This window comes from Tiliqua scincoides, chromosome 10 (assembly GCF_035046505.1).
Source record: "Tiliqua scincoides isolate rTilSci1 chromosome 10, rTilSci1.hap2, whole genome shotgun sequence".
Lineage (NCBI taxonomy): Eukaryota > Metazoa > Chordata > Lepidosauria > Squamata > Scincidae > Tiliqua > Tiliqua scincoides.
The window spans coordinates 16,899,676-16,922,587 of NC_089830.1; the positions used below are offsets into that span (position 1 = coordinate 16,899,676).

The 22,912-nt window shown below is 45.8% G+C and overlaps 2 protein-coding genes across 2 annotated transcripts; both read right to left on the reverse strand.

Annotated features, from left to right (window-relative positions):
* Nucleotides 1–175: 175 nt before the first annotated feature.
* LOC136661394 (ras-related protein Rab-39B-like) lies at nt 176–8,323 on the reverse strand. The gene is made up of 3 exons (XM_066638614.1): nt 8,277–8,323; nt 3,052–3,311; nt 176–1,347 (listed from the first exon to the last, which is right to left on the reverse strand). The coding sequence occupies exons 2-3, from the start codon at nt 3,270–3,272 to the stop codon at nt 924–926; spliced, it is 645 nt and encodes a 214-aa protein (XP_066494711.1). The 5' UTR covers nt 3,273–3,311; nt 8,277–8,323; the 3' UTR covers nt 176–923.
* A 3,781-nt stretch (nt 8,324–12,104) lies between these two features.
* On the reverse strand, nt 12,105–22,216 carry RAB42 (RAB42, member RAS oncogene family). Its single transcript, XM_066638798.1, has 3 exons — nt 22,203–22,216; nt 16,313–16,516; nt 12,105–12,960 (listed from the first exon to the last, which is right to left on the reverse strand). Exons 1-3 carry the CDS (start codon nt 22,214–22,216, stop codon nt 12,534–12,536), a joined length of 645 nt encoding a protein of 214 aa, XP_066494895.1. The 3' UTR covers nt 12,105–12,533.
* Nucleotides 22,217–22,912: the final 696 nt, after the last annotated feature.

A 22,912-nucleotide genomic window follows, 5' to 3' on the forward strand; every position in this document is an offset into this window, starting at 1 on the left:
ATCTCCCACCTTCTCTCCCCCCTTGCCCAGTCACCCAGCCTTTGAGGCTGGTTGCTTTGACTCCATCCAGCCTGAAACAGCCTGATGATTTTGAAAGTCTTTTTGCTACCCGATGCAGTCTGTGAGGCTGCTTAGAAAACCTTTTTGTCATTTTTCATTAACCTGTCACATAAAATAACCAAGGTATTGACCTTTATTAGCAGAGCCCCTGTAGGATGTTAACAACACCAATGGCATAAGGGTACCCTCAGACAAGATGGGCAGATCAGTGAGTAGCTCCTCCATGTTTGTTTTCTTAAGGAAAATTGCAGGTGGGGCAGGACAAGAGGGATGATTTGGATGAGTTATCCTAGGTCTCCAAAATCTCATCTAGTTGCATCCTACACAGCAGGTTGTTGAGTTGTCCAACCTGTCAAGTCAAAAGGGAATTGATCAACCCAGGTGACTTCTCTCTTTAGGTGGTAGGCTAAGCCAGGAGGGGGTGTGGGCTTAGGTACTAGATTCCATAATGGGAAGCGAGGTATATGCTTCTGTACATGGTCATAACAGCTCAGCATTTTTTTGGTCCAGCTCCTTCCATTGCAAGGTGGGCTAGAAGGGAGTGAGGCAAAAATCAGAAGGTTGATCCAATAGGCTGACTACATGTATTTCCATAGGCTCAGGGCATGCACAGGTCTGAAAGACACACACACCAGCAATTGTCAGTGAATTCCTGCACCCCAAGAAGAGCCTTTGATTCATACTTTGTGAGCACAGAATGTCTTGCCGCTGTGCAAATGTTAGATTAGCAATAATGAAAAGGGAACCCTCTAAGTATATAGCAGCCTACAAGGAGCTTCTGCCACCTTCATTGCAATGGGGCAGCATAGCAGTGATTATATTGAGTTGGGCCTGTACAGAATCTCAGGTGCAACTGGAGGTGGCTAGCATGTGCATGTTTTTTCCCTTGCCTGTTCCTGAACTGTGGGCTGAACCTCAAAGGGGACTTTGCTCTTCACCCCGTCCCATTGTTTGTTGAGGTTCATTTTCCCACTTTTCAGGGCCTCGTAGATTGCCGAGGTTAATGTCTGAAAAGCCTCCTCCACCTTATGGTTGGTCTTTGCGGACGTTTCAATGTACTTTGCCTCCAGTGAAGAAGCCAGCTTCTCTGCCTCTTTTTGCTCAACCTTTCGCTCAGCCCCCAGGTCACTCTTGTGCCCGATCAGCACAAAGACAATGTGGTATGGCTTCACTGTCTCCATCACTTCCTGGTGCCACTTTCGGATGTTCTCGAAGGATGCTCGGTTGGTCAGGTCAAACACCAGCACTCCTCCAGCTGAGTTGCGGTAGTAGGACCGTGTCACGGATCTAGATATCAATAAGGAAACCCAGTTAAGAGCTAGATCAGGAAGTCCTTGGGTTCATACCTCTGTCATAAACTCAGGGAAGAGACTTTAGGTCAGTGGCAGAACAGCTGGGTGACATAGAGAAAGTTCCAAGTTCATGAGTTCACAGGCATGCACCACTTAACAACCTTCCACTTAAGGATGGACCTGATATATGATGAACAAAGCACAAGGAAGAGGGTCTTAATGAGGCAGTCTGGACTCCCACAGTCTGCAGCAGAGTGTCTGTTTACACAATAAAAAGGCCCTTAATGCAAAGAAGAGGCAATCACTCTCCCACTAGCCTGTGCAGGCAGCTAGTTTCCTGCAGGGAGTGTCTGTTTATGGAACAAAGGCACTAGATTGGACTGAATGTTTGCTTAACAACCTAATGGCATAAAAATGGGGATTGGAGAACATAACCACATCACACCTGCTCCAGCCAATTGAACATGATCATCCTTAACCCGCATGATCATCATTTTTAACTGCCAAGATAGGTTTCCAAAATGGCTTACAATTTAAATAATCACACATAATTAGATGGGGAGCTTATAGGGGTCTATGGTAGGTGAAGAAGGTGCAGATGGACTCAGCTGATGTTCAAGCTTCCAGGCCCCAAAGGCAACCACCACCCTGCAGAGGCTACCAAGAAATTATATGTTAATTTTATGTCACATTCACCTGTCCTCTCAAGGGTTTGCCTATATATGCAGCAGAATAAGATGGTAAAAGGCTGAGGTGGTAAATGGAACTAAACAACCTCAGACTGCAAGCATTTTGACTGAATGCTCCTTTATGCAAAAAGATCTACCTGCTGTTAGAAAGCTAATAGAGCAGGCAAAGCTCTTCTATTCCCTAATGCCCTAGCTCAGTGCTTCTCAAACTGTGTGCCGGGACCCACTAGGTGGATCGCGAGCCAATTTCAGGTGGGTCCCCATTCATTTCAATATTTTATTTTTAATATATTAGACTTGATGGTCCCATGGTATGGGACTGCATTTCGGGAATGTTACAGATCTGTACTTTTAACAGGCTACTATATCTGTGCTTTTAACAATGATAGTCAGTGGGGCTTACTGCTGGGTAAGTGTGGGTAGGATTACAGCCTAGGATTGTTAAAAATTTTCCTGCTTAATGACGTCACTTCCGATCACGACATCACTTCTGGTGGGTCCTGACAGATTCTCATTCTAAAAAGTGGGTCCTGGTACTAAAAGTGTGAGAACCACTGCCGTAGCTGGAACAGAACAGAAAGGGAAACTCTTTCTTCTCTACCTTAATTTCTTCAAACTCAGAGAGAGGGAGGAAGTGGAGTAGTAGTGAAGACAGGCACGTAGACAGAGATGTGCGTCCCCCTGACCAACCTGTCACCTTAAAAGACCATCTCAGTTGCCTTCATTGATGGGACAAGTCTGGCAAATGTTATTTCCCTGCTGTGGGATTCTACGACATCCTTCCCAGCACACCTGGCAGCCTTAGCCACATCAGGCCTTAGCCCTCCTATTCACCACCCCAACGTTGACTCCCCAGCACCATCCAGCAGCGCACAGGGAGTTCAGGCTGTACCCCACAGGTTATCTCACTCCTTCAGATCAACAGGATCCAGAGCAAGTGGATTTCAAAAGGACCTAGAGTTGACCTGCCCACCCGTATCTGTGAGAAGATCCTTTAGTTCCAAACCTACCTGAACCGTTCTTGGCCAGCCGTGTCCCAAAACTGTAGCTTGACATGCAGGTCGGGCTTGATCTCCACAAAGTGAACGTAAAAATCCACTCCTACCGTTTGGTTCATGGACTCCAGAAAGACCCCTTCAGCATAGCGCTTCAAGAGGGACGATTTGCCCACGGTCGAATCGCCCAGCATGATAATCCGGAACTGGTAGTGCCAGAGAGAATCCACTGCCATTCAGAGACCAGGAGGGACGGGAACAAAGGGTGGGAAAGACTGAAAAAGTTTGCAACAAAACCAAATGTTGACTGACTGTCCCCTAGAAATTCTTCCACCACAGAAGCGGGGAATGCGTCTGAGCTGTGGCAGAGGTGAAATGCAGCTCAGGAGCTGGTTGGGACTTGCTGGAGTTGGAGGCAGGTTGATTCCAGCTAGAGCCTGGGGCTGAGTCTTGTTTTATTCCAAGTTCGGGCAGGCAGCTGCCTCACCAGCCTGAATGTTCACAGTCCTGTATTCCACCACACCCTGAATGTGCAGTGTTTATGGAAGGGGAAGCTGGTCCGCGATAACACACTTTCCCCCACATTCTTCCATCGGCAGCCCCAGTTCTCCTTTCTGTGGCCAAATTACATTTTCAGAATTGGCATGGCAGGGGAACAAGCTAGACCTTGAGAGAACTAATGAAGCTAATGCCCATCTCTTTAGAACAATTACTCCCTCTGTGTGCGCATGTGTTTGTTTCTGGGGAACACAGATCCAAGCCTTATGCTGAGAACTACCAGGTGACTTCCTGCATACACTCCCAATATTTCCATTCAAGAGGATCAGGCCACAATCCTATATGCATTTACCTGAGAGCAAACCTCATTGAACAGAATGGGACTTACTTCTGAGAAAACATACATAGGATTGCACTATTAGTCTCATTTTTCTCCTCCCCATCTCTGGTGAATCACCGTCCTTCTTCCATCCAATCACACATCCATCCAATCACACATCACTTCTTGTCTAGACAGGCTGGTAGATAGTGATGGGGAGGAGGTAGCGGTTGTGGTGCATGTCGGCACCAATGACGTGGGCCAGTGTAGCCGGGAGTTCCTGAAGGCCAAATTTAGGCTATTAGGTAGGAAGCTGAAAGCCAGGACCTTAAAGGTAGCGTTCTCTGAAGTGCTACCTGTTCCACGCGCAGGGCCAGCTAAGCAGGCGGAGATCAGGGGTCTCAATGCGTGGATGAGAGGGAGGCCAAGAGAGACTATGAGGAACACATGGTCAGCAGCATTAAGGGAAATAATAAAAGCTTCTTCAAATATGTTAGAAGCAGGCAACCCGCCAGAGAAGCGGTTGGCCCTCTGGATGGTGAGGGAGGGAAAGGGGAAATAAAAGGAGACTTAGAGATGGCAGAGAAATTAAATGAGTTCTTCACATCTGTCTTCACGGCAGAAGACCTCGGGCAGAATGCCTCATCAAAGATAGAATCTCAAAACACATAGACGAACAAGCCTTGCTGAGGGAGAATCAGCATGGCTTCTGTAAGGGTAAGTCTAGCCTCACAAACCTTATAGAATTCTTTGAAAAGGTCAACAGGCATATGGATGCAGGAGAACCCATGGACATTATATATCTGGACTTTCAGAAGGTGTTCAACACAGTCCCTCACCAAAGGCTACTGAAAAAACTCCACAGTCACAGTCAGGGAATTAGAGGGCAGGTCCTCTCCTGGACTGAGACCTGGTTGAAGACCAGGAAACAGAGAGTGGGTGTCAATGGGCAACTTTCACAATGGAGAGAGGTGAAAAGCAGTGTGCCCCAAGGATCTGTCCTGGGACTGGTGCTCTTCAACCTCTTCATAAATGACCTGGAGACAGGGTTGAGCAGTGAGGTGGCTAAGTTTGCAGACGACACCAAACTCTTTCGAGTGGTGAAGATCAGAAGTGATTGTGAGGAGCTCCAGAAGGATCTCTCCAGACTGGCAGAATGGGCAGCAAAATGGCAGATGTGTTTCAATGTAAGTAAGTGTAAAGTCATGCACATTGGGGCAAAAAAATCAAAACTTCACATATAGGCTAATGGGTTCTGAGCTGTCCTGTGACAGATCAGGAGTGAGATCTTTGGGTGGTGTTGGACAGGTCGATGAAAGTGTCGATCCAATGTACGGAGGCATTGAAGAAGGCCAATTCTATGCTTGGGATCATTAGGAAAGGTATTGAGAACAAAACAGCTAATATAATGCCGTTGTACAAATCGATGGTAAGGCCACACCTGGAGTATTGTGTCCAGTTCTGGTCGCCACATCTCAAAAAGGATATAGTGGAAATGGAAAAAGTGCAAAAGAGGGCAACTAAGATTATTGCTGGGCTAGGGCACCTTCCTTATGAGGAAAGACTACAGCATTTGGGCCTCTTCAGCCTAGAAAAGAGATGCCGGAGGGGGGACATGATTGAGACATACAAAATTATGCAGGGGATGGACAGAGTGGATAGGGAGATGCTCTTTACACTCTCACATAACACCAGAACCAGGGGACATCCACTAAAATTGAGTGTTGGGAGAGTTAGAACAGACAAAAGAAAATATTTCTTTACTCAGGCGTGTAGTTGGTCTGTGAACTCCTTGCCACAGGATGTGATGACGGCATCTGGCCTGGAAGCCTTTAAAAGGGGATTGGACAAGTTTCTGGAGGAAAAATCCATTACGGGGTACAAGCCATGATGTGTATGTGCAACCTTCTGATTTTAGAAATGGGCTATGTCAGATGCAAGGGAGGGCACCAGGATGCAGGTCCCTTATTATCAGGTGTGCTCCCTGCAGCATTTGGCAGGGTCACTATGAGATACAGGAAGCTGGACTAGATGGGCCTATGGCCTGATCCAGTGGGGCTGTTCTTATGTTCTTAACTACAATTCCCAGGAGGCCTTGCAGGTCTTCTTGTTATCTGGTGTGCTCCGTGGGGCATTTGGTGGGCTGCTGTGAGATACAGGAAGCTGGACTAGATGGGCCTATGGCCTGATCCAGTGGGGCTGTTCTTATGTTCTTTCTGCTTTTTGAAGAGATGTTAATGTGCTGTTTCCCCGTTGCTAGTGACATTCCTCAGGATTCAGCCCCCCCCTTTTCACCATGTCCAGACATTGAATCTCTGAATGAGAAATGGATTAATATTTGCAACTTCCTCCTCCTGAATCAGAACATAGGTTCATGCAACAGTCTGCTCTGATTGGCAGGGGCTATCCAGTTATCAGACAAGGGTTTTTCCCAGTCCTTCTGGGGATGCTGGATTGGACCGGAGACTTTTATAAGTTACCACTGAGCTACCATCCTTCCCTAAACCCATCTGGCCTCTGGCAGGCATCCATGCAAACACACACACTCAAACATAAGGCACTCTTGGATGCACTACACTTGATGACAAAGACGAATGCTTACCAAATGTTGCCAGACAATGTCTGTTGTTCTGCCTGGCATCCCTCACCTATTACACCAGTAAGAGGCAAGTGATTGCAGTGTAACCAATACATTACACAGGCATACAAAACTGAGGGTCAGAAAAGTTTTTCCCAAACTTTATGATGGTTTGATATGAATTTGCGGTACCGATTCCAAAAACGGCATCCGTTTTGCCCTATCAGGTCTAGTTTTGGAGATATAGCTTCATCAGTGAATGGTTCAAGCAGCTTCCTCATGAGGGAGCCAAGGTGTAGGCTTCCTCATGAGGAAGCTGCTTGAACCATTCACTAATGAGGTTATACCATATCTCCATATCATGGATGGTTGGCAACCTTCAGTCTCAAAAGACTATGGTATAAGCCTACGGCACCAGCTATTCCCAGGTGGTCTCCCATCCCAGTACTAACCAGGCCTGACCCTGCTTAGCTTCTGAGATCAGTCTTGGAATCCAGCTGCAGCGAGGCTATACTATATCTTCCTGTTCCAGGAAGCAACAGGTATGTGCAGGTGGTCGCCAAAGTAAATGGCATCTCCTGCACATTGCCATTGTTGCCCAGAATAGCTCTGATGTGGGGGGGGCACTTACATGACACAGTGCCTGCAGTACTTACCAGTTTGCCACCCCTCCAGCTACTCTACCGCTCATTATTTAGTTTAGAGAAAGGGTCTTGAATCAGTTCTGGTGTGTGTCCCCCCCTGCTATGCTGAGTGTGCTTTACACCATCTTTCCCTTGTTCTCAAGGAAGAGAGTTACATTAAATAAAAACTCTACGAAGTGGTGTAGCTAAGGCATCTGCTACCCGGCGGCAAAGATTTTGTAGCCCCCCTCTACGATGAATCAAACTTAATTAAATAAAGAAATAAAAAGTGTGCCCCGTATTGGTTAGACACACTGTGCTGGAGTAAGATGGATGGCTTTTCTCATCCCTGTTAAATATAAGAAGAGCGCCACTTGAAAAAGCACCTCATTGTCCAGTTATCAGGGGTAAATGTATTATGATACATGGAAATGAGAGCTGACTCATATTCACACCTTATTGACTCCCTGCTGTCTCCTAACACCTAATTGGCTCTCAGAACAATCAGTCTCATGGGTCCGTTTTGAGTTAAGAAAATCCAGTTTGTTACATAATGCAGTTGTGTTTTTATTTTATGTTTATTTGGCTCTAACTTTTGAAAGAATAAAGATACTTTGACAGTTTCCTTGCATTCTGCATTAAATTTCACATTAAGTGCTATATAACTTGATGGTATTATTCAAAAACACCAAGATTTTCACAATTTTGGCTACTACTATCAGGTTGTTAACCCCCCCCCCCCCCCCAAAAAAAAAAAACTTGTTGCCTGGTGCAATTGCTACCCCCTGCACTCCCTTAGCTATACCACTGGCTCAACATGTGGGTTTTATGGTCCCTACAATGATCTCCGTGCCTGGAGAAAAAAAACAACACTATTTCAACTAGTTTCTGGCTTGAAGCAAGGCACTTTTAAAAAGACATTTCTCCCATTCCAGGCATGGGCCAGCATGTTTGTGAACTGTGGGAGAGCAAGTGATTCAGGACTCTATGGAGAAACGAGAGCATTGATTTAAAATGTCAATAAAGCGGAACAGAGCAGGAATTTCAAGCTTGTTTATCCCGACCTGAACAGCGCAGCCTCTGTCATGGTATAGAAACTTTATGGAACTCAGCCAAGAGTGCAGTATGACTCAGCCAAGGTCAGCTTTCCAAGCAGGGCCGGCCCAGCTGTAAAGCCAACTGAGGCAGTGGCAGCAGGCAGCAGATAGCAGGAGGTACCTACCTTCTATCCATATGCTTGCCTCCTGTGTTGTTCCTCCTCCGTCTGCTCTCTGGATTTGGAAACAAAGAGGGAGACAGGGCAGAAGAGGAAGCATGCAAGGGAGACAGGCTGGAGTACCAGCCTTCTTCCATATGAGACAGCCCATATGAGACAGCCCACCCATTCTGCCAGGAATACATTTATTCTGTTTATCCTTTGCATTTACTTTGCAAATCTACTCCACACTAGTAATTTCCAGATTAATTTTACCAGAAATAAATAAATGGAGGCAGTCTTAGGTTGCAATCCTATCTGTACTTACCTGGGTGTAAGCTCCATCATCTATATGGGAATAACTTCTGAGTAGACATACATAGGATTGGGCTCTTAGTCTTGTGTTTAATTAAAGAATACAAAAGGGAATTAGTTTGTAACTTTTTTAACCTTAAAAAAGGACAATGCATTGTGAGTACACACACACAATCATTGACTCAGGCCATTAAAAGTGAAATGGTTGTGCAAACACATCTCTTGTCTTGCTCAATTAGCCACATATCATTCTACTGCACGGGTTCCCCAACTGTGGGCCTGTTTTGCCAAATTCTCGTTCCAAGCTTTACCTAGAGAACTTCTGCCCACTTTAAGTTAATTAGTTCCCTAGCCTCAAACCCGACTTGCTCTATCGGCATACAAAACTACTATCGATCCTCAGCTAATGGGACAGTAACCAGTAGGTAGCTTGCCTGTGGGGCTTCAGGGTCCCCATTTTCGGTTCTCAAAGCAACATTTCTTCTGGGTATAGCAGCACCTCCTCAGCTCTCCACCACACAGCAGTCTCCAGCTGTCCCTGTTCCAATCCTCAGTAGTCCATTCTGAGTAGCCCATCTGTCAGTCAACCAGTCAATTAGTTCATTGATCAGTCAGCAGGTCCAGTAGTACACCAGCCAGTCCATTAGTACCCAAGACCATTAGTCAGTATGCCAGTCAACTAGTCCTCTCTCTCTACTTCCTCCAACCTTTCCTCCTTCTGCTACCCACAAAACTCTCCCTCCTCCTCCAGGTGCTGCTTATATTCCTTGGGGCCTTGTTGCCTCTAAGTGGCTGCAGCAGTGCAGCACACTCACTGCAATCTAAGGCCTTGGTGTTAACCCCTTGCTTCCCATACCTGTCAGAGCAAGGGGCCACTGTTGACATCACACCCTGTCTCCTCAAGGGATGTTGCGTGTTTCCACCACATAAGTAAGGGGAGTAAAAGATGGCACATCCTTCCTCAGGATCTCCTCTACTCTGGTATCACTTATAACAGTGGTTCCCAAACTTTTTAGCACCAGGACCCCCCCTTTTTTTTTTAAATGACACTCTATCAGGACCTAGCTCTACAAGACTTTAAATAAAGGAGATCTAAAATGAAATAATATTTTTTTTATTTATAAGTAATAATGACCAGAAAAAGACCCTCAGACTTTACTTCTCTATATTTACACAAGCTTGCAAACTGCAGGAACTCAGCTCCTTGCAGGGCAGTTAGCAGCTATCTAGCAAACTGCAGGAGCTGAGCTCTTTGCAGGGTAATTAGCAGCTACAGTATCTCATTTTTGAATAGCCTCAGAACTTGAGGCAATTAGCTATAATCTTTCCATCACCATTTGGCTACCCACCAAAAATCAGGTCGTGGCCCACCAGTGGGTCCTAACCCAGTTTGGGAATCACTGGCTTATACTATTTTGTATAGTAGCCCACATTGTATCCCTCATTGTATCCCATGTCTGCCCATCTCTGGGCCCTACACAGTAACCAGTTTCATATTTTCACTCTCATACAGCAGATGTGATAAGCCAGCAGAAGTACCATAAGAACATAAGATCAGCCCCACTGGATCAGGCCATAGGCCCATCTAGTCCAGCTTCCTGTATCTCACAGCGGCCCACCAAATGCCCCAGGGAGCACACCAGATAACAAGAGACCTGCAAGGCATTCTGGGAATTGTAGTTAAGAACATAAGAACAGCCCCACTGGATCAGGCCACAGGCCCATCTAGTCCAGCTTCCTGTATCTCACAGCGGCCCACCAAATGCCCCAGGGAGCACACCAGATAACAAGAGACCTCATCCTGGTGCCCTCCCTTGCATCTGACCTTCTGACATAGCCCATTTCTAAAATCAGGAGGTTGCACATACACATCATGGCTTGTAACCCATAATGGATTTTTCCTCCAGAAACTTGTCCAAACCCCTTTTAAAGGCATCCAGGCCAGATGCCATCACCACATACTGTGGCAAGGAGTTCCACAGACCAACTACACGCTGAGTAAATAAATATTTACTTTGCTACTTTGCTGGTAAAGTGTATCTTTTGATATATGTCATATCTGGGATATCACCCATTCTGTACTGTGACTTTGAATAAGAACATAAGAACAGCCCCACTGGATCAGGCCAGAGGCCCATCTAGTCCAGCTTCCTGTATCTCACAGCGGCCCACCAAATGCCCCAGGGAGCACACCAGATAACAAGAGACCTCATCCTGGTGCCCTCCCTTGCATCTGGCATTCCGACATAACCCATTTCCAAAATCAGGAGGTTGCACATACACATCATGGCTTGTACCCCGTAATGGATTTTTCCTCCAGAAACTTGTCCAATCCCCTTTTAAAGGCGTCCAGGCCAGATGCCGTCACCACATCCTGTGGCAAGGAGTTCCACAGACCAACCAATAGATACCAGAGCATAAGTTGATCTTACAGGTAAGTCTAGGGCAGGTTTTGAGCCAAAAGTCATGGAATTTTCTATGACCCTTGGATAAATTGGGGGGAGGAGTTTAAACTTAGGGGGGTGTCTGACTATAATTTTGTCTGATTTTACCCAAGGCCAGATCCTGAAAAATAACCTACCAGTAATTGTCACCTAAGAACTGTACAGTCTCTAATTTATTAAAAATATAGTAAAAAATCCTAAGATGCATTTTTATTCATTCACTTTTTAAATTCTGGTCTTCACAACCTTTGTGTAAATACTATCAGATTAAGTGCATTGTAAACAATATACCAGTAGAACCATTAATCAAATCCTTCCTTAAGGTGCCTGGTGTGTTAAGCCAGAGGCTCTAGATATAAAATACAACATATAATGCATAACTGGGAATGTGCAGTTCAATTCACAGTGGAGAGACAAGCAGCAAAGAATGACTGTGAGCTAGTCCAGCCTATTTCAACCCTATTTACTCAGAATTGCTTCCCATGGGTGTTATACATAAGTAATGGTGCCCTAAATTGTAGCCTGGGACTTTGTTTCAGATGGAAACAAGATCACATCCTGATGTTTAAAAAAAAAAACACAAAAAACCGATGTCTGCCAAACATTTGCATCATGGAACCAGGTTAAAGAGAACAAGGCTTGCTTGATTTCAGTGGAAGCTTTCAGCTCTGGCATATGTTTTCTTTGCAGGAGAAGAATAAAAGGTTGACTTTGGCTGCAGCTTCTAGCCTCATTGCCTTGGAGACAAATCGCCCTCTCATTATCTCTGATAATTGTCCTCTTGGTCAGACTTGCCAGACCCTGAGTGACCTCAAAGAAAAGGCAAGGAGATAAGCTTGAACTATTGCCACATATTTCTCACCCTATAGGCTGAGTTTCTATCCCCTGAGGGCTGGGGATAAGAATAGGCCCTCAGTTTGGCTGTACTTGTCCTAAGAGGTGACTAAACAGCCACCAACTAAACAGCCACCTGGGAGATGGGACTCCTCAGCCTGGGAAGGCAGCTCATCTGAGAGAAGGAAAACTCTGATCCCAAACCTCCACTGCCTTGTGGCTACATCCAGTTATGGAAAAGGCTTCAGGAGTCAACCTCAAGGCAAAATCTGGAGCCAGAGTCCCTGAGACAGTTCATGGCTGAACACAGTCACGTTCTGGCAACTCCTGCGACGTCGCTGGAACCAACCGTATTGGCTTCTGCCTTTCCATTGGACTATTTCAGCGATGTGGAGAGGGGGGATTTGCTGCATGGGTAACAGTCTATCCTCCATATCTATCTTACCCAGGCTTTGCGCACTGGAGAGGACACTCTGTTCTAGAACACTATTCAGAGCGCGATACCATAGTCTTCCGAGACTGAAGGATGCCAACATAGGTGAGTTTCTATGGTGTATAACATTGTGAGGGTCAAACAAGCTGATGGAATCTCCGAAGCTGGTCTTTCAGGGACTTGGCACTGTCTACTGTTTTTCCTCCAAAAAGTCTGCCCAACACCCACTCCCCACCAGTCCAGCCTGATCCAACTTGATCAACACTGGCATTTTTCTTCTGGAAGCTGCTTCTTCTGCTGGGGTTTGATGGCCGTCTTTTTATGAATCACCTTCACTCCCTCCCATCCTTCCTCCAGGCTGATCTCCTTGTTTCTCAGTGCATCATAGATAGCACTGGCCATCATTTCGAAAGCCAAATCCACATTGCGGTTCTCCATTGCAGAGGTTTCTATGAAGTGAGCGCCCAGGGAAATAGCCAGCCCTTCAGCTTCCTCGGTAGTGACTCTGTTATATGATCTAAGGTCACTTTTGTGGCCAATCAGGAGGAAGATTAGTTTCTCCACCACCTGGGCATTGGACACTTCATTGTACCACTCAAAGATGTTCTCAAAGGACCTCCGATTGGTCATGTCAAAGACCAAAAACACACCCACCGCATTCCGGTAGAAAGACCTGGTGATGCACCTAAGAACAAAAGAACACCAAATTCATTGAAATGTTTTCCAAGAGATCAGGGATTCCAAGTCACTCACCATTTGTATGCCATACAATACACCAACCCCCACTGCCAACGTCCAGGATATTGTTCGGAAGCACATTGTTTCCAATGCACCAGACTGATGAGGTGTGAAAACAATGTTCTAAAACTTATATGCTTCTGCTGAATCTCTCTAGGAAAGTAGATGCTCATTATTGGATAAACCTTTTAACCATCAACAGAGAGAACTATGCAATACAACTCAAAATTCAAGGGTAACTCCTTGATTAGCAGGGATGGGGAGTAGCAGGTTGTTTAACCCTTGATGCACATTACCTAATCCACCTAGTCAGTTTCGGAACCTACCAAAAATTGGTTCATGACTCACTGGTGAGCCACAGACCCACAGTTTGGGAACTGCTACACTAGGGGCTAACCCACCACTCTCCTCTCTTCCACATTTCCTCTTCTGCTCCATTCCCCTCCTTTCAAACCCAGGGAGCAACAGGAGGAGTGGCAGAAATGGAAAAATGAGGCTAGCAAATCTTTGGCCAGGCCACCTGGATCAGTACTTTCCTTACTGCCCTTATCATTGCTCAACTGGAAAACCTGAACCTTGCTGGCTACTTTGTGATATTTTAGTTGGTCCTGATCAATAGGGACGGGTAAATTCAGCACGGCTTGACTCAAGTCCACCCCCCCCCCCCGGTGACTAGAGTTGAAAACAAGTCCTAACAAGGGCACTTTCCCAGTCACCTAGAGCGTTTGTTTTCACAACTCGAAAAGACACTGCTCTCCAATCACCATTATAACCACAAGAGGTTCTAATCAAGTGAAACTTTTTTCTTTAGGTGGCTTCCAATGCTAATATGTTTTAGAGCCACTTCGATAACCCGTTCCTCTCTCTCTCTTTCAGATCTAGACAGTGGGAGCAATGCAGATTGCTAGCCAGATGCCAATTAAGGAATGGTGTGGTAAGTTGCCAGACAAGGGGGGATAGCATCTGGCCCCATTCCTGAGGTCTTGAGCCATTCCCGGGCTGCTAGGAATGTTTGAGATTGCTATGCACACCACTGAGTCACTTGGGAGTCATTGGGTACATCCAGTCATTTGATTCTTGCTTATGTCTCTGCAACCTTTAGGTTTGGTACTAATCACCGGACCCTGTTACTCAAGCCAAAAGCTCTCTCTGTTAAAGATTAAACGCAACCATTTCATTCCCTTGAGGGCTGCAGCAGCTCACCCTTAAGGGTGAGAGGAAAGAAAAAGAGGATTTGCTGTAAATACAAGATACAGTTTCTCCCTCCCTTAAAAGTATAAAAGGTCAATAAAATCAATTATATTCCCCTTCCCCACTTGCAATCCCCTCTACTTTAACAGTGTTTTCCTTCCTCCAAGGAGCTCAGTGTGGTGTACATGGTTCCCCCCTTCCTGTTGTCCTCACAACAACCCTGTGAGGTAGGTGAGGCTGACCATGACTGGCCCAAAGTCATCCAGGAAGCTTCCAGGCTGAGCAGGGGATCTGAACCTGGATTTGAACCTTGTTTTCAAGGACTGGCAGTCTTGTAACTTCATTGGACGCTAACTCAGGTTTTTAATGCGGCATCTACCCTGACCAGTACAATATTGACAACTCTGCTTGAAAGTTTGTATTCAGCCAAGGTAAGATTCTCTTTGACCTAAAGTGATGCATGACAGGCCGTATATGGGACTCAGAAGTCACTCTCCTATCTCTTTTGTTCCAGGAATATCTGGATAATAAATACCACCAACATTATTAAACACCATGAATGACTTTTCAAAGCAGGAAATATATGTGGCTTCTTCTTGGGTTTGTAGTTTGCCATAAAATTGGCAATCATGAGCACATTTAAACTGCATTTTGCATTTTAAAAATATTTGACCCCCCCTCCCTGCCATCCTAAACACAGCATGTGACATAAACTGTCCCTGAAAAGGAATAGATAAGAGGGCCATTGTTTGCTCAGAAGGAATTAGTGGAGCTGGTTCCATAATTAGATTAGCAAGGTCACATCTACACATTCCACAGTTCTGCTGGGCTCTTCCACATCATATGGCCTCAGGGGCTGCATTTTTTTTTTTTTTTTTTTTTTTTGCATGCCCTTGTGATCTCAGAGGAAAAATGTGCCTATGAAGGGGTCTTGATCCCCTGGCCAGGACAGTCTTATTCAGAATACAGATAAGAAACTGATCTTGTGCCAAGAACACTGTGCAACTTCCTCCCTCATTTTGCTTGGACCCTGATTCCCGATTAACCCCTTCCTCAGTCCTGACATCAACAGTGTAGCAACTGGTTTCCAAGGACTACACAGCTGGACCAGAGCCACTGTGCAAGTCTTGGACCCACAAAATCCCTGCTCAGTCACGAAATTCTCTGGTGGCCTTGGAATCCAGTTAGTCTCTTTCTTATCCTACCTTATAGGGGTATTGTGAGGATTCAAAAAAGGAGATAACCCCCATATTGCATCCCAACCTACTTGGAGGAAAAGAGGGAGAAGATGAACCCATAAGAGGGAAGAATTTTTTTTTAAACAGTAGAATACTAGAGGTTGAGTAAATGGGGACATGAGAAGAAATTGCATTCTTGAGCATCATTGACTTGGCTGAAGGTATGTGGATGGAACAAGCAGTGATGATACAGAGATGAAGGTGGCACCAACATGGTATAGTGGTTAAGAGAATAAGCTGTGAGCTAGGAAATCCTTGCTTCTGATGTCACTTCAGCTGCCTGGCTCATGAATATGGCCTTGGTCAGGGTTTCAAAGGGTCCTGTATTCTAATCCTCTCCAAAATTGCCCAGCAGGGTAGATGGAAACAGACACAGTACACAACCAGATAGCAACAGCAGTGGGCTTCCCATAAATATTTGGGTGGCCAGTGTGGGGATCTAGAAAGACAGCCCTTAAGACCCTAAGCAGATTTGGCTATGTGGACAACTGCATTTAGTTTATTACACGTCTATCCCATATGTCCTCCAAGTGGTTCAGGGGCAGCACTTATGATTCTCCATTCCCCCATTCATTGTATCCTCACAACAAACCTGTGAGTTAGATTAGGCTAAAAGAGATTAACTGGCCCAAATTGACCAGCAAGGTCCATCCACACATAACTGTGAATTCAAATTTGGGAATTCCCAGTCTGGCTCAGACACAAGCAACATTTCAGTTCAGGTGGTGTATTTCCATCCCTCCCTACTCAGGCTAGAGCAGCAAGAATGGGGTGAAGTTAAACCCCTTAAAAGGGAACTTACAAAAGCAAAAAAGAACACTGACACTTTCGTGAAACACCTGTATTTTTGGCCTTGGGCTTCCTTCTCACCTGAACCTCTCCTGGCCGGCAGTGTCCCAGAGCTGCAGTTTCACCTTGATGCCAGGGGGCAACTCCATCACCCTGCTGTAGAACTCCACACCCACGGTGGGGCACGGGGAGGGGCTGAAGCGGTGCTCCATGTAGCGCCTTAAAAGGGAGGTCTTGCCCACCATGGAATCTCCCAGCAAGAGGATTCTGAACTGGTAGTGCCAGCTGCCATCCAATGGGACTGGTGGTGTTGGCTCAAATTCTGTGGCAAGGGTGTCTTCCATTGCCAGCAGAGCCTTTATGTGCTTGGAGTAGCCTCTGCATGGGGCACCTGGTCAGGAGGCAGACTGTGGCCTCTGAGCAGAGCCTTCCTGGCAGGAGAATTCTTATCTAATCAGAAAGTCCCCACCCTCCTAGACATCAGCCTTTCCCACCTATCTCTCTTAGAGTAAAAAGAGAAGCCAACTGCTGATTTGGGGACAAGACCCTCCACCCTTATCTGCCCCACCCACATTTTCATCTACCTGTGTCTGCCTCCTCCTTCCAGTTTAACAAATAGCTATATCAGGTTTCTTTCACATACAAAGTTTGGGACTGGGCTGGACAGAAAGAAATATATGAGCTGGAATGATCAGACCAGTTCTTATTCAGAAGCACAGAGATTTGCCTTCTGGGTCAGGCTCAGCACTGTTGACTATGGCTGGCAGTGACTCTCCAGGGTTTCAAGCAGGTATTTTCCCCCCTCTCTGGAGATGCTGTCCTGGTTTGTACCTGGTACCTTCTGCATGCAGGTTCTTCGTGGGTGGTACCACCAAGCTACAGACTCACCTTGCCTTCCTTCTCAGGCTCACAAGCAACTCCACTGCTATCCAAATTGTCCACCCTGAACTGCTAGGCTATCTCTAAGGCACAAATGTAGCCCCCTTGTTGAAGGGAGGTCTGACCAGTGCCTGAATAGTTCACCTGGATAAAGACAGACCATAATGGGAGGGAAGGGAAGACATTCAGGTCTCAAACCCCCAAAGAATTAAATATAAAACCTAATACAGGTCCAGCCTTGTTTAAAACAAGCCTTCTGACTTCATGGCCTTTTTAACATCTTTTATACATCTTTTAGTTGTTTTTTTTACAGGCCTGATTCCTCTATGAACTGCTGTTTTATGCTCTGTTTTATTCTGACTTTTATCTGACTACTGTTTTTATGGTTTCTGTTAATGTGTTTTTAATATGTTTTTATCTGTTTGTTAAATTATGTTTTAATCTGTTTTTAATATGTTGTAAGCCGCCCTGGGTCCCTTTAGGGAGAAGGGCGGGATAAAAATAAAGTTTATTATTATTATTATTAATTATTATTATTATTATTATTATACACTGATTTTTTATACATGGATTTGACTCAACATGAATGGCCCCTGCAAATGAGAAGGAATGTGCTGATCCCTGAAGAAGGGGAAAATGCACCCCTTTAAAATTACAGTTAAAAAAACTGCTTTTTACTGTCGCAGAAAGACAGTCATACAAGTGATTACAGGTATAACCTAAGCATCCACAGATTTTTCTATCTCAAAGCTCATGAGAAGGGCCCTTTAAATTAAATAGTTTAATAATGCCAAAGAGGGCAGCCGCTGACAATCCATCAATCATTCTCTCTGCAGACTTCTCCCTTCCCCCTGAGCACATGAAAGAAGGCTAAATGACAGAGATTATCACCTTCTCCATTCTTTTCCCCTTGCTGGGGCTCCTGGTGAAGGGAGGGATTCCCCTTCACTTAGTGAAGCCTAAGTGCCTGGGGAGACACTGACTACCTCTGTGTGCATTACAAAGCTCATCAAGGCTGTTTTTAAATCACCAGAGCAAAAAAACTTTAAATTGATTTGCTGTAGTGCATTTTTTGCCATCCATGTGAGTTCTTGGAAAGGAACTCTTGCGAATAATGAGACTCCTGTATACTATTTTTGTATTCATGGACAACAGGAACAGCAGATTGAACTAAAACCTTGTGCAGTGGGCCCTTCTTATTCGTGGACTCAGCGACCACAGAGTTGAGCATCTGTGGGTGTTGAGCCCTGGCTCAGAGTGCCTCCCAGACATGACCAGAAGTGTCTTTTGACCACCTTCATGAACGGAGGATGCAGAAGGCCCATGGAGTTGTCCATGGGAATTCCCTGCCCTCAAAGTCCTTCTAGATGCAACCAGAAGCCACCCAGTTTGCACCCGCGATTTCCAGTTGCATCTGGGAGATGTTCTGAGGCTGGGAAGGCCCACAACTCACCATGGACCTTCCTGGCTTCGGAACATCTTCCGGACATGATTGGAAGTTGTGGGTGAGACCTGGAAGTAACTTCTGGCCACAACTTGGAGGCCTTCTGAAGACACTGAGACGCCGGTGCAACCTCCAGAGGGCTCAGTGTGGCCTCCAGGTGAGTTCCTGGAGCGCTATGACCCTGGCCCCCTGCAGATTTCATTATTCATAGATTTTGGTATGCGTCCAGGGGCTTGCGTCCTGAGTACACTTCTGTACTCCTGTAGTGTACTCCTGTACAGAAGGAGTACACTTCTGTACTGCAGTGAGTCATGGACTCTTCGCTCACTACAGGAGAGGAAACTGAACACTTTCCACATGCGCTGCCTCCGATGCATCCTCGGCATCACCTGGCAGGACAAAGTTCCAAACAACACAGTCCTGGAATGAGCTGGAATCCCTAGCATGTATGCACTGCTGAAACAGAGATGCCTGCGTTGGCTTGGTCATGTCGTGAGAATGGATGATGGCCGAATCCCAAAGGATCTCCTCTATGGAGAACTCGTGCAAGGAAAGTGCCCTAATTGTCACTCCCGAATTGGCCTTTTCAGCCACACTAGACGCTGTTCCAGAACCACCTTTCAGAGCATGATACCAGTCTTTCGAGACTGAAGGCTGCCAACATGGTATCTGCAGGGGGGTCATGGAACTGATTCCCCCCCCCCCCGATACCAAGAGTCCACTGTAACATGCAAAAAAAGCCTGCTAGCATCAGAGATATGGCCCCTACCTCCATCAGTGCTTTGACTTATTTTTTTAGTAAGTAGTATTGTCACTCTAGGTAGAAGATAAAAAACTTTCATTCCAGACCAATGAGATTCAGCTTGAATAGTTAAAGGTCCTTTGTTCTTTCATACAATTCCTGAGGAACACCAGATTCCATGCGAGTTCTTCCAGCTGTTAAGATCACCTTGAAAGGTTCCTTTCCAGATGGCCCCAGCCCTCCCCAGTTGGGCTATAACAGACCCCAGGTTGCAGGATTCTCTCCCCAACAGATGCTGAACTGGCACTTACAGGTTGTGTCTCGACGTCTGCGGGGGTTCCGTTCCTAGAACCCCTGCAGATGCTAAAAATTGTGTTCAATGAAATCAATCTTTTAAAAAACAATGTCTCTTTAGCCAGCTGTTTAAAAATAGCCTAGCTTACCACTGTATTTTGAAGAGTGGTAGCAGGCAGGCAATCAATCCATCCATCCACAGTTTAGTTTCAGTTCACTCCAAGGCAAGTTACCCTCCCTTCCCCCTGGAGCTCAAGACAGAATGCAAAAATAATGCAGAGGAGGTGATATTCGTTTTGCATTCTTTTGCAAGGGGGGAGGGAGGGGTCACTTGCCTTGGTGTGAACTGAAACTAAGTTCTTCTAAGACCCTGGAGAGAGAGAGAGGTTGAGATAAAACCACAGGTGAAATATCTGTGGATAATTAGGTCATCATACCTGTATTTTGATTATTTTTCTTTGGCCAAGCATTTGTATTCCTAAGTGTCTCTATACAATGACAACAGTTGTTTTACTATTGGCTTTCAACAGGGCACTGCTGTCTGTTTTACTGACACTTTGGGCCAAATCCTCTCCAACTTTCCAGTGATTCCAGTAGGGAGTGTGCTACACCCTGCAGTGGGAGGGCAGTCACAGAGACCTCCTCAGGGTAGGAGATATCTGCTCCCTTATTTCTGGGGTGCATTGCAGCTACATTGGTGCTGGAAAGTTGGGATAGGATTGGGCCTTTTGGTTTCATGAAGTTAAGGGTGAGATTAAAGAATTGTTACAAACCCTGGCTTTGGGTTCCTTCCCAAACTCTTTAAATTCGGAGACTGGGGGGAGGGGTGGGGGGGTTGAAGGATGACTTGGTTTTGAATTTCTCTCCAGACACAAAGGGAAAGGAATTAAATATTGCTAAAGAATATATATAGCAGGAATGTCAAACTCATTTCGTACAGGGGGCTGAAGCATTCGTGTTGCCTGATGAGGGCCAGAAGTGACATCATTAAGCCGATAACGGCCAGAAATATGCACTCTGTTCTCATTAAGAAACTCATTAGCTGCAAACGACAGAACAGAAAATATGAACAAATCCTGTTCATATTTTCAAACGATGACAGAACCTAACTATCAAGTCAGGAGAGCCCAATTATAACAGGAGCCGGATAAATTGCTTTTGGGAGCCACATGTGGTCCGTGGGACACTCCTGATTTCAGGGCTAGCCATTCTAGGCAGGAAGATGGAGTTGGCAAAAGTAACTCCTTTTGCTGAGATTTCTCACTGCCACATTGTACTGATTTTCTTTGTAAACCACTTATGAACTTTTTTTAATTGAAAAGCTTTATAAAAATATTCTTACTAACACAAATACAAATGACGGGAATACGTTCTCCAATCCCCGTTGTTATGTGATTAAGGGTGCAATCCTAACCCCTTGTCAGTGCTTTCCAACACCGGCATAGTGGCGCCCATGGGACATGTGCTGCATCCTGCAGTTGGGTGTCACTCACTGAGGCCTCCTCAAAGTAAGGGAATGTTTGCTCCCTTACCTCAGAGCTGCATTGCCCTTAGGTCACTGCTGGAAAAGGCTGACAAAAGGGGTTAGGATTATGCCCTAGGTTGTTAAGTGAACATTTAGCCCAATCTAGGTTGTTGGCATCCTTCAGTCTCGGAAGACTATGGTGTCACGCTCTGAATGGTGGTTCTGGAACAGAGTGTCTTCTCCAGTGCATGAAGCCTAGGTAAAGAAGGTATGGAGGATAGGCTGTTACCCATGCAGCAAATCCCCCCTCTCCACGTCGCTGAAATGGTCCAATGGAAAGGCAGAGGCCAATACGGTTGGTTCCAGCGGCGTCGCAGGAGTTGCCAGAACGTGACTGTGTTCAGCCATGAACTGCCTCAGGGACTCCGGCTCTGGATTTTGCCTCGAGGTTGACTCCTGAAGCCTTTTCCATAACTGGATGTAGCCACAAGGCAGTGGAGGTTTGGGATCAGAGTTTTCCTTCTCTCAGATGAGCTGCCTTCCCAGGCTAATGAGTCCCATCTACCTGGTGGCTGTTTAGTCGCCTCTTAGGACACGTATAGCCCAACTGAGGGCCTATTCTTATCCCCAGCCCCCAGCTCAATCTAGTGCCTTTGTTATGTAACCAGATACTCCCTGCTAGAAACTAGCTGGCTGCACAGGCTACTGGAGATAAATTGCCCCTTTGCATTAAAAGTCTCTTGGTTGTGTAAACAGATTCCGCTGCAGGCAATGTGAGTCCTGAATGCCTCTTTAAGAACCTCTCTGTTGTGCTTTGACCACCATCATATATGTGGCCCATTAAGGGAAAGGTTGTTAAGCGCCACATGCCTGTAATAATGTTGTTGAGATGAATATATTACTACCAAGTGGTGATTTTAAGTAAGCCTGGTTTTGTTTGAAGAACTGTGTTGTTTCTGCTTTCATTCCTGCCTTAAGTTCTGGTGGAAAGCCAAGTTGAGAATGAACCAAACTTGGTCATCAAGAACCCAGGAGGGCTGCACCCCTGCTATTCCCACATTCTTGCAGTGAGCTGAGCCCTGGTGAGTGGGAAATCTCAGTGGCCATCATCTCCGGGCCCTGGGGCAGGAACTATGCAACCCTACACATAATGAGGTTCATTGTTTTGTCTTGCTTTAATGTATTACTGATACAAGTCCTCAATTTTTTCCCTCCATAATGCAGATCAGAAGGATTTGTCTATACAGGAAAGCTTGCCCATGTCAGCACATCTGCTCCAAAACTGCCCAAGCATGCAACTTTGATTTAAGCAGAGAACCTTTCATCACACTTAAGATACTGCCAAAGGCAGGAAGCATGGAGAGAGATGCTGCCTCCTGTAACTCTACAAATTTAGGAAAGATGCAGCCAAAGTTCAGAGAATGATCAAAGGGCTGGAGAAAAAGCCCTAGGAGGAAATGTTGAGGGAACTTGATATGTTCCGCCTGGGGCAGCTGAGAAGGGCTATGATAGCACTCTTCAAACCTCTGCAGGAGGGATAAATGTCTTATGAAGAGACAGATTTGCTCTCAACTACCTCTGAGAGCAGAGCTTGCTCAAATGGGTAACTGAAAGAGAGATTCCAGCTGGTCATCAGGAAGAAATTCTTGACAGTCAGGACAGTTCAGCAGTGGAACAGACTACCTAGGGATTCTTCCTCACTGAAGAGCTTCAAGCAGAGGCTCAACAGGCAACTGCCGGAGATGCCCGAGGAGGATTTCCTGCAACAGGCACTGGGTTCGACTAGATGACCTTATGGGTACCTTCATATTCTATGAAATAGCAAGTTTGAAAGCTCAGGTATTGCCCACTTAGCAA

Excerpts from the sequence above, each read along its gene's own strand:
- LOC136661394 (XM_066638614.1), bottom strand. The coding sequence starts at position 3,272 with ATGGCAGTGGATTCTCTCTGGCACTACCAGTTCCGGATTATCATGCTG. Across the intron at positions 1,348-3,051 it reads GCTGGCCAAGAACGGTTCAG|ATCCGTGACACGGTCCTACT; the intron begins GTAGGTTTGGAA and ends ATTGATATCTAG.
- RAB42 (XM_066638798.1), bottom strand. Across the intron at positions 12,961-16,312 it reads GCCGGCCAGGAGAGGTTCAG|GTGCATCACCAGGTCTTTCT; the intron begins GTGAGAAGGAAG and ends TTTTGTTCTTAG.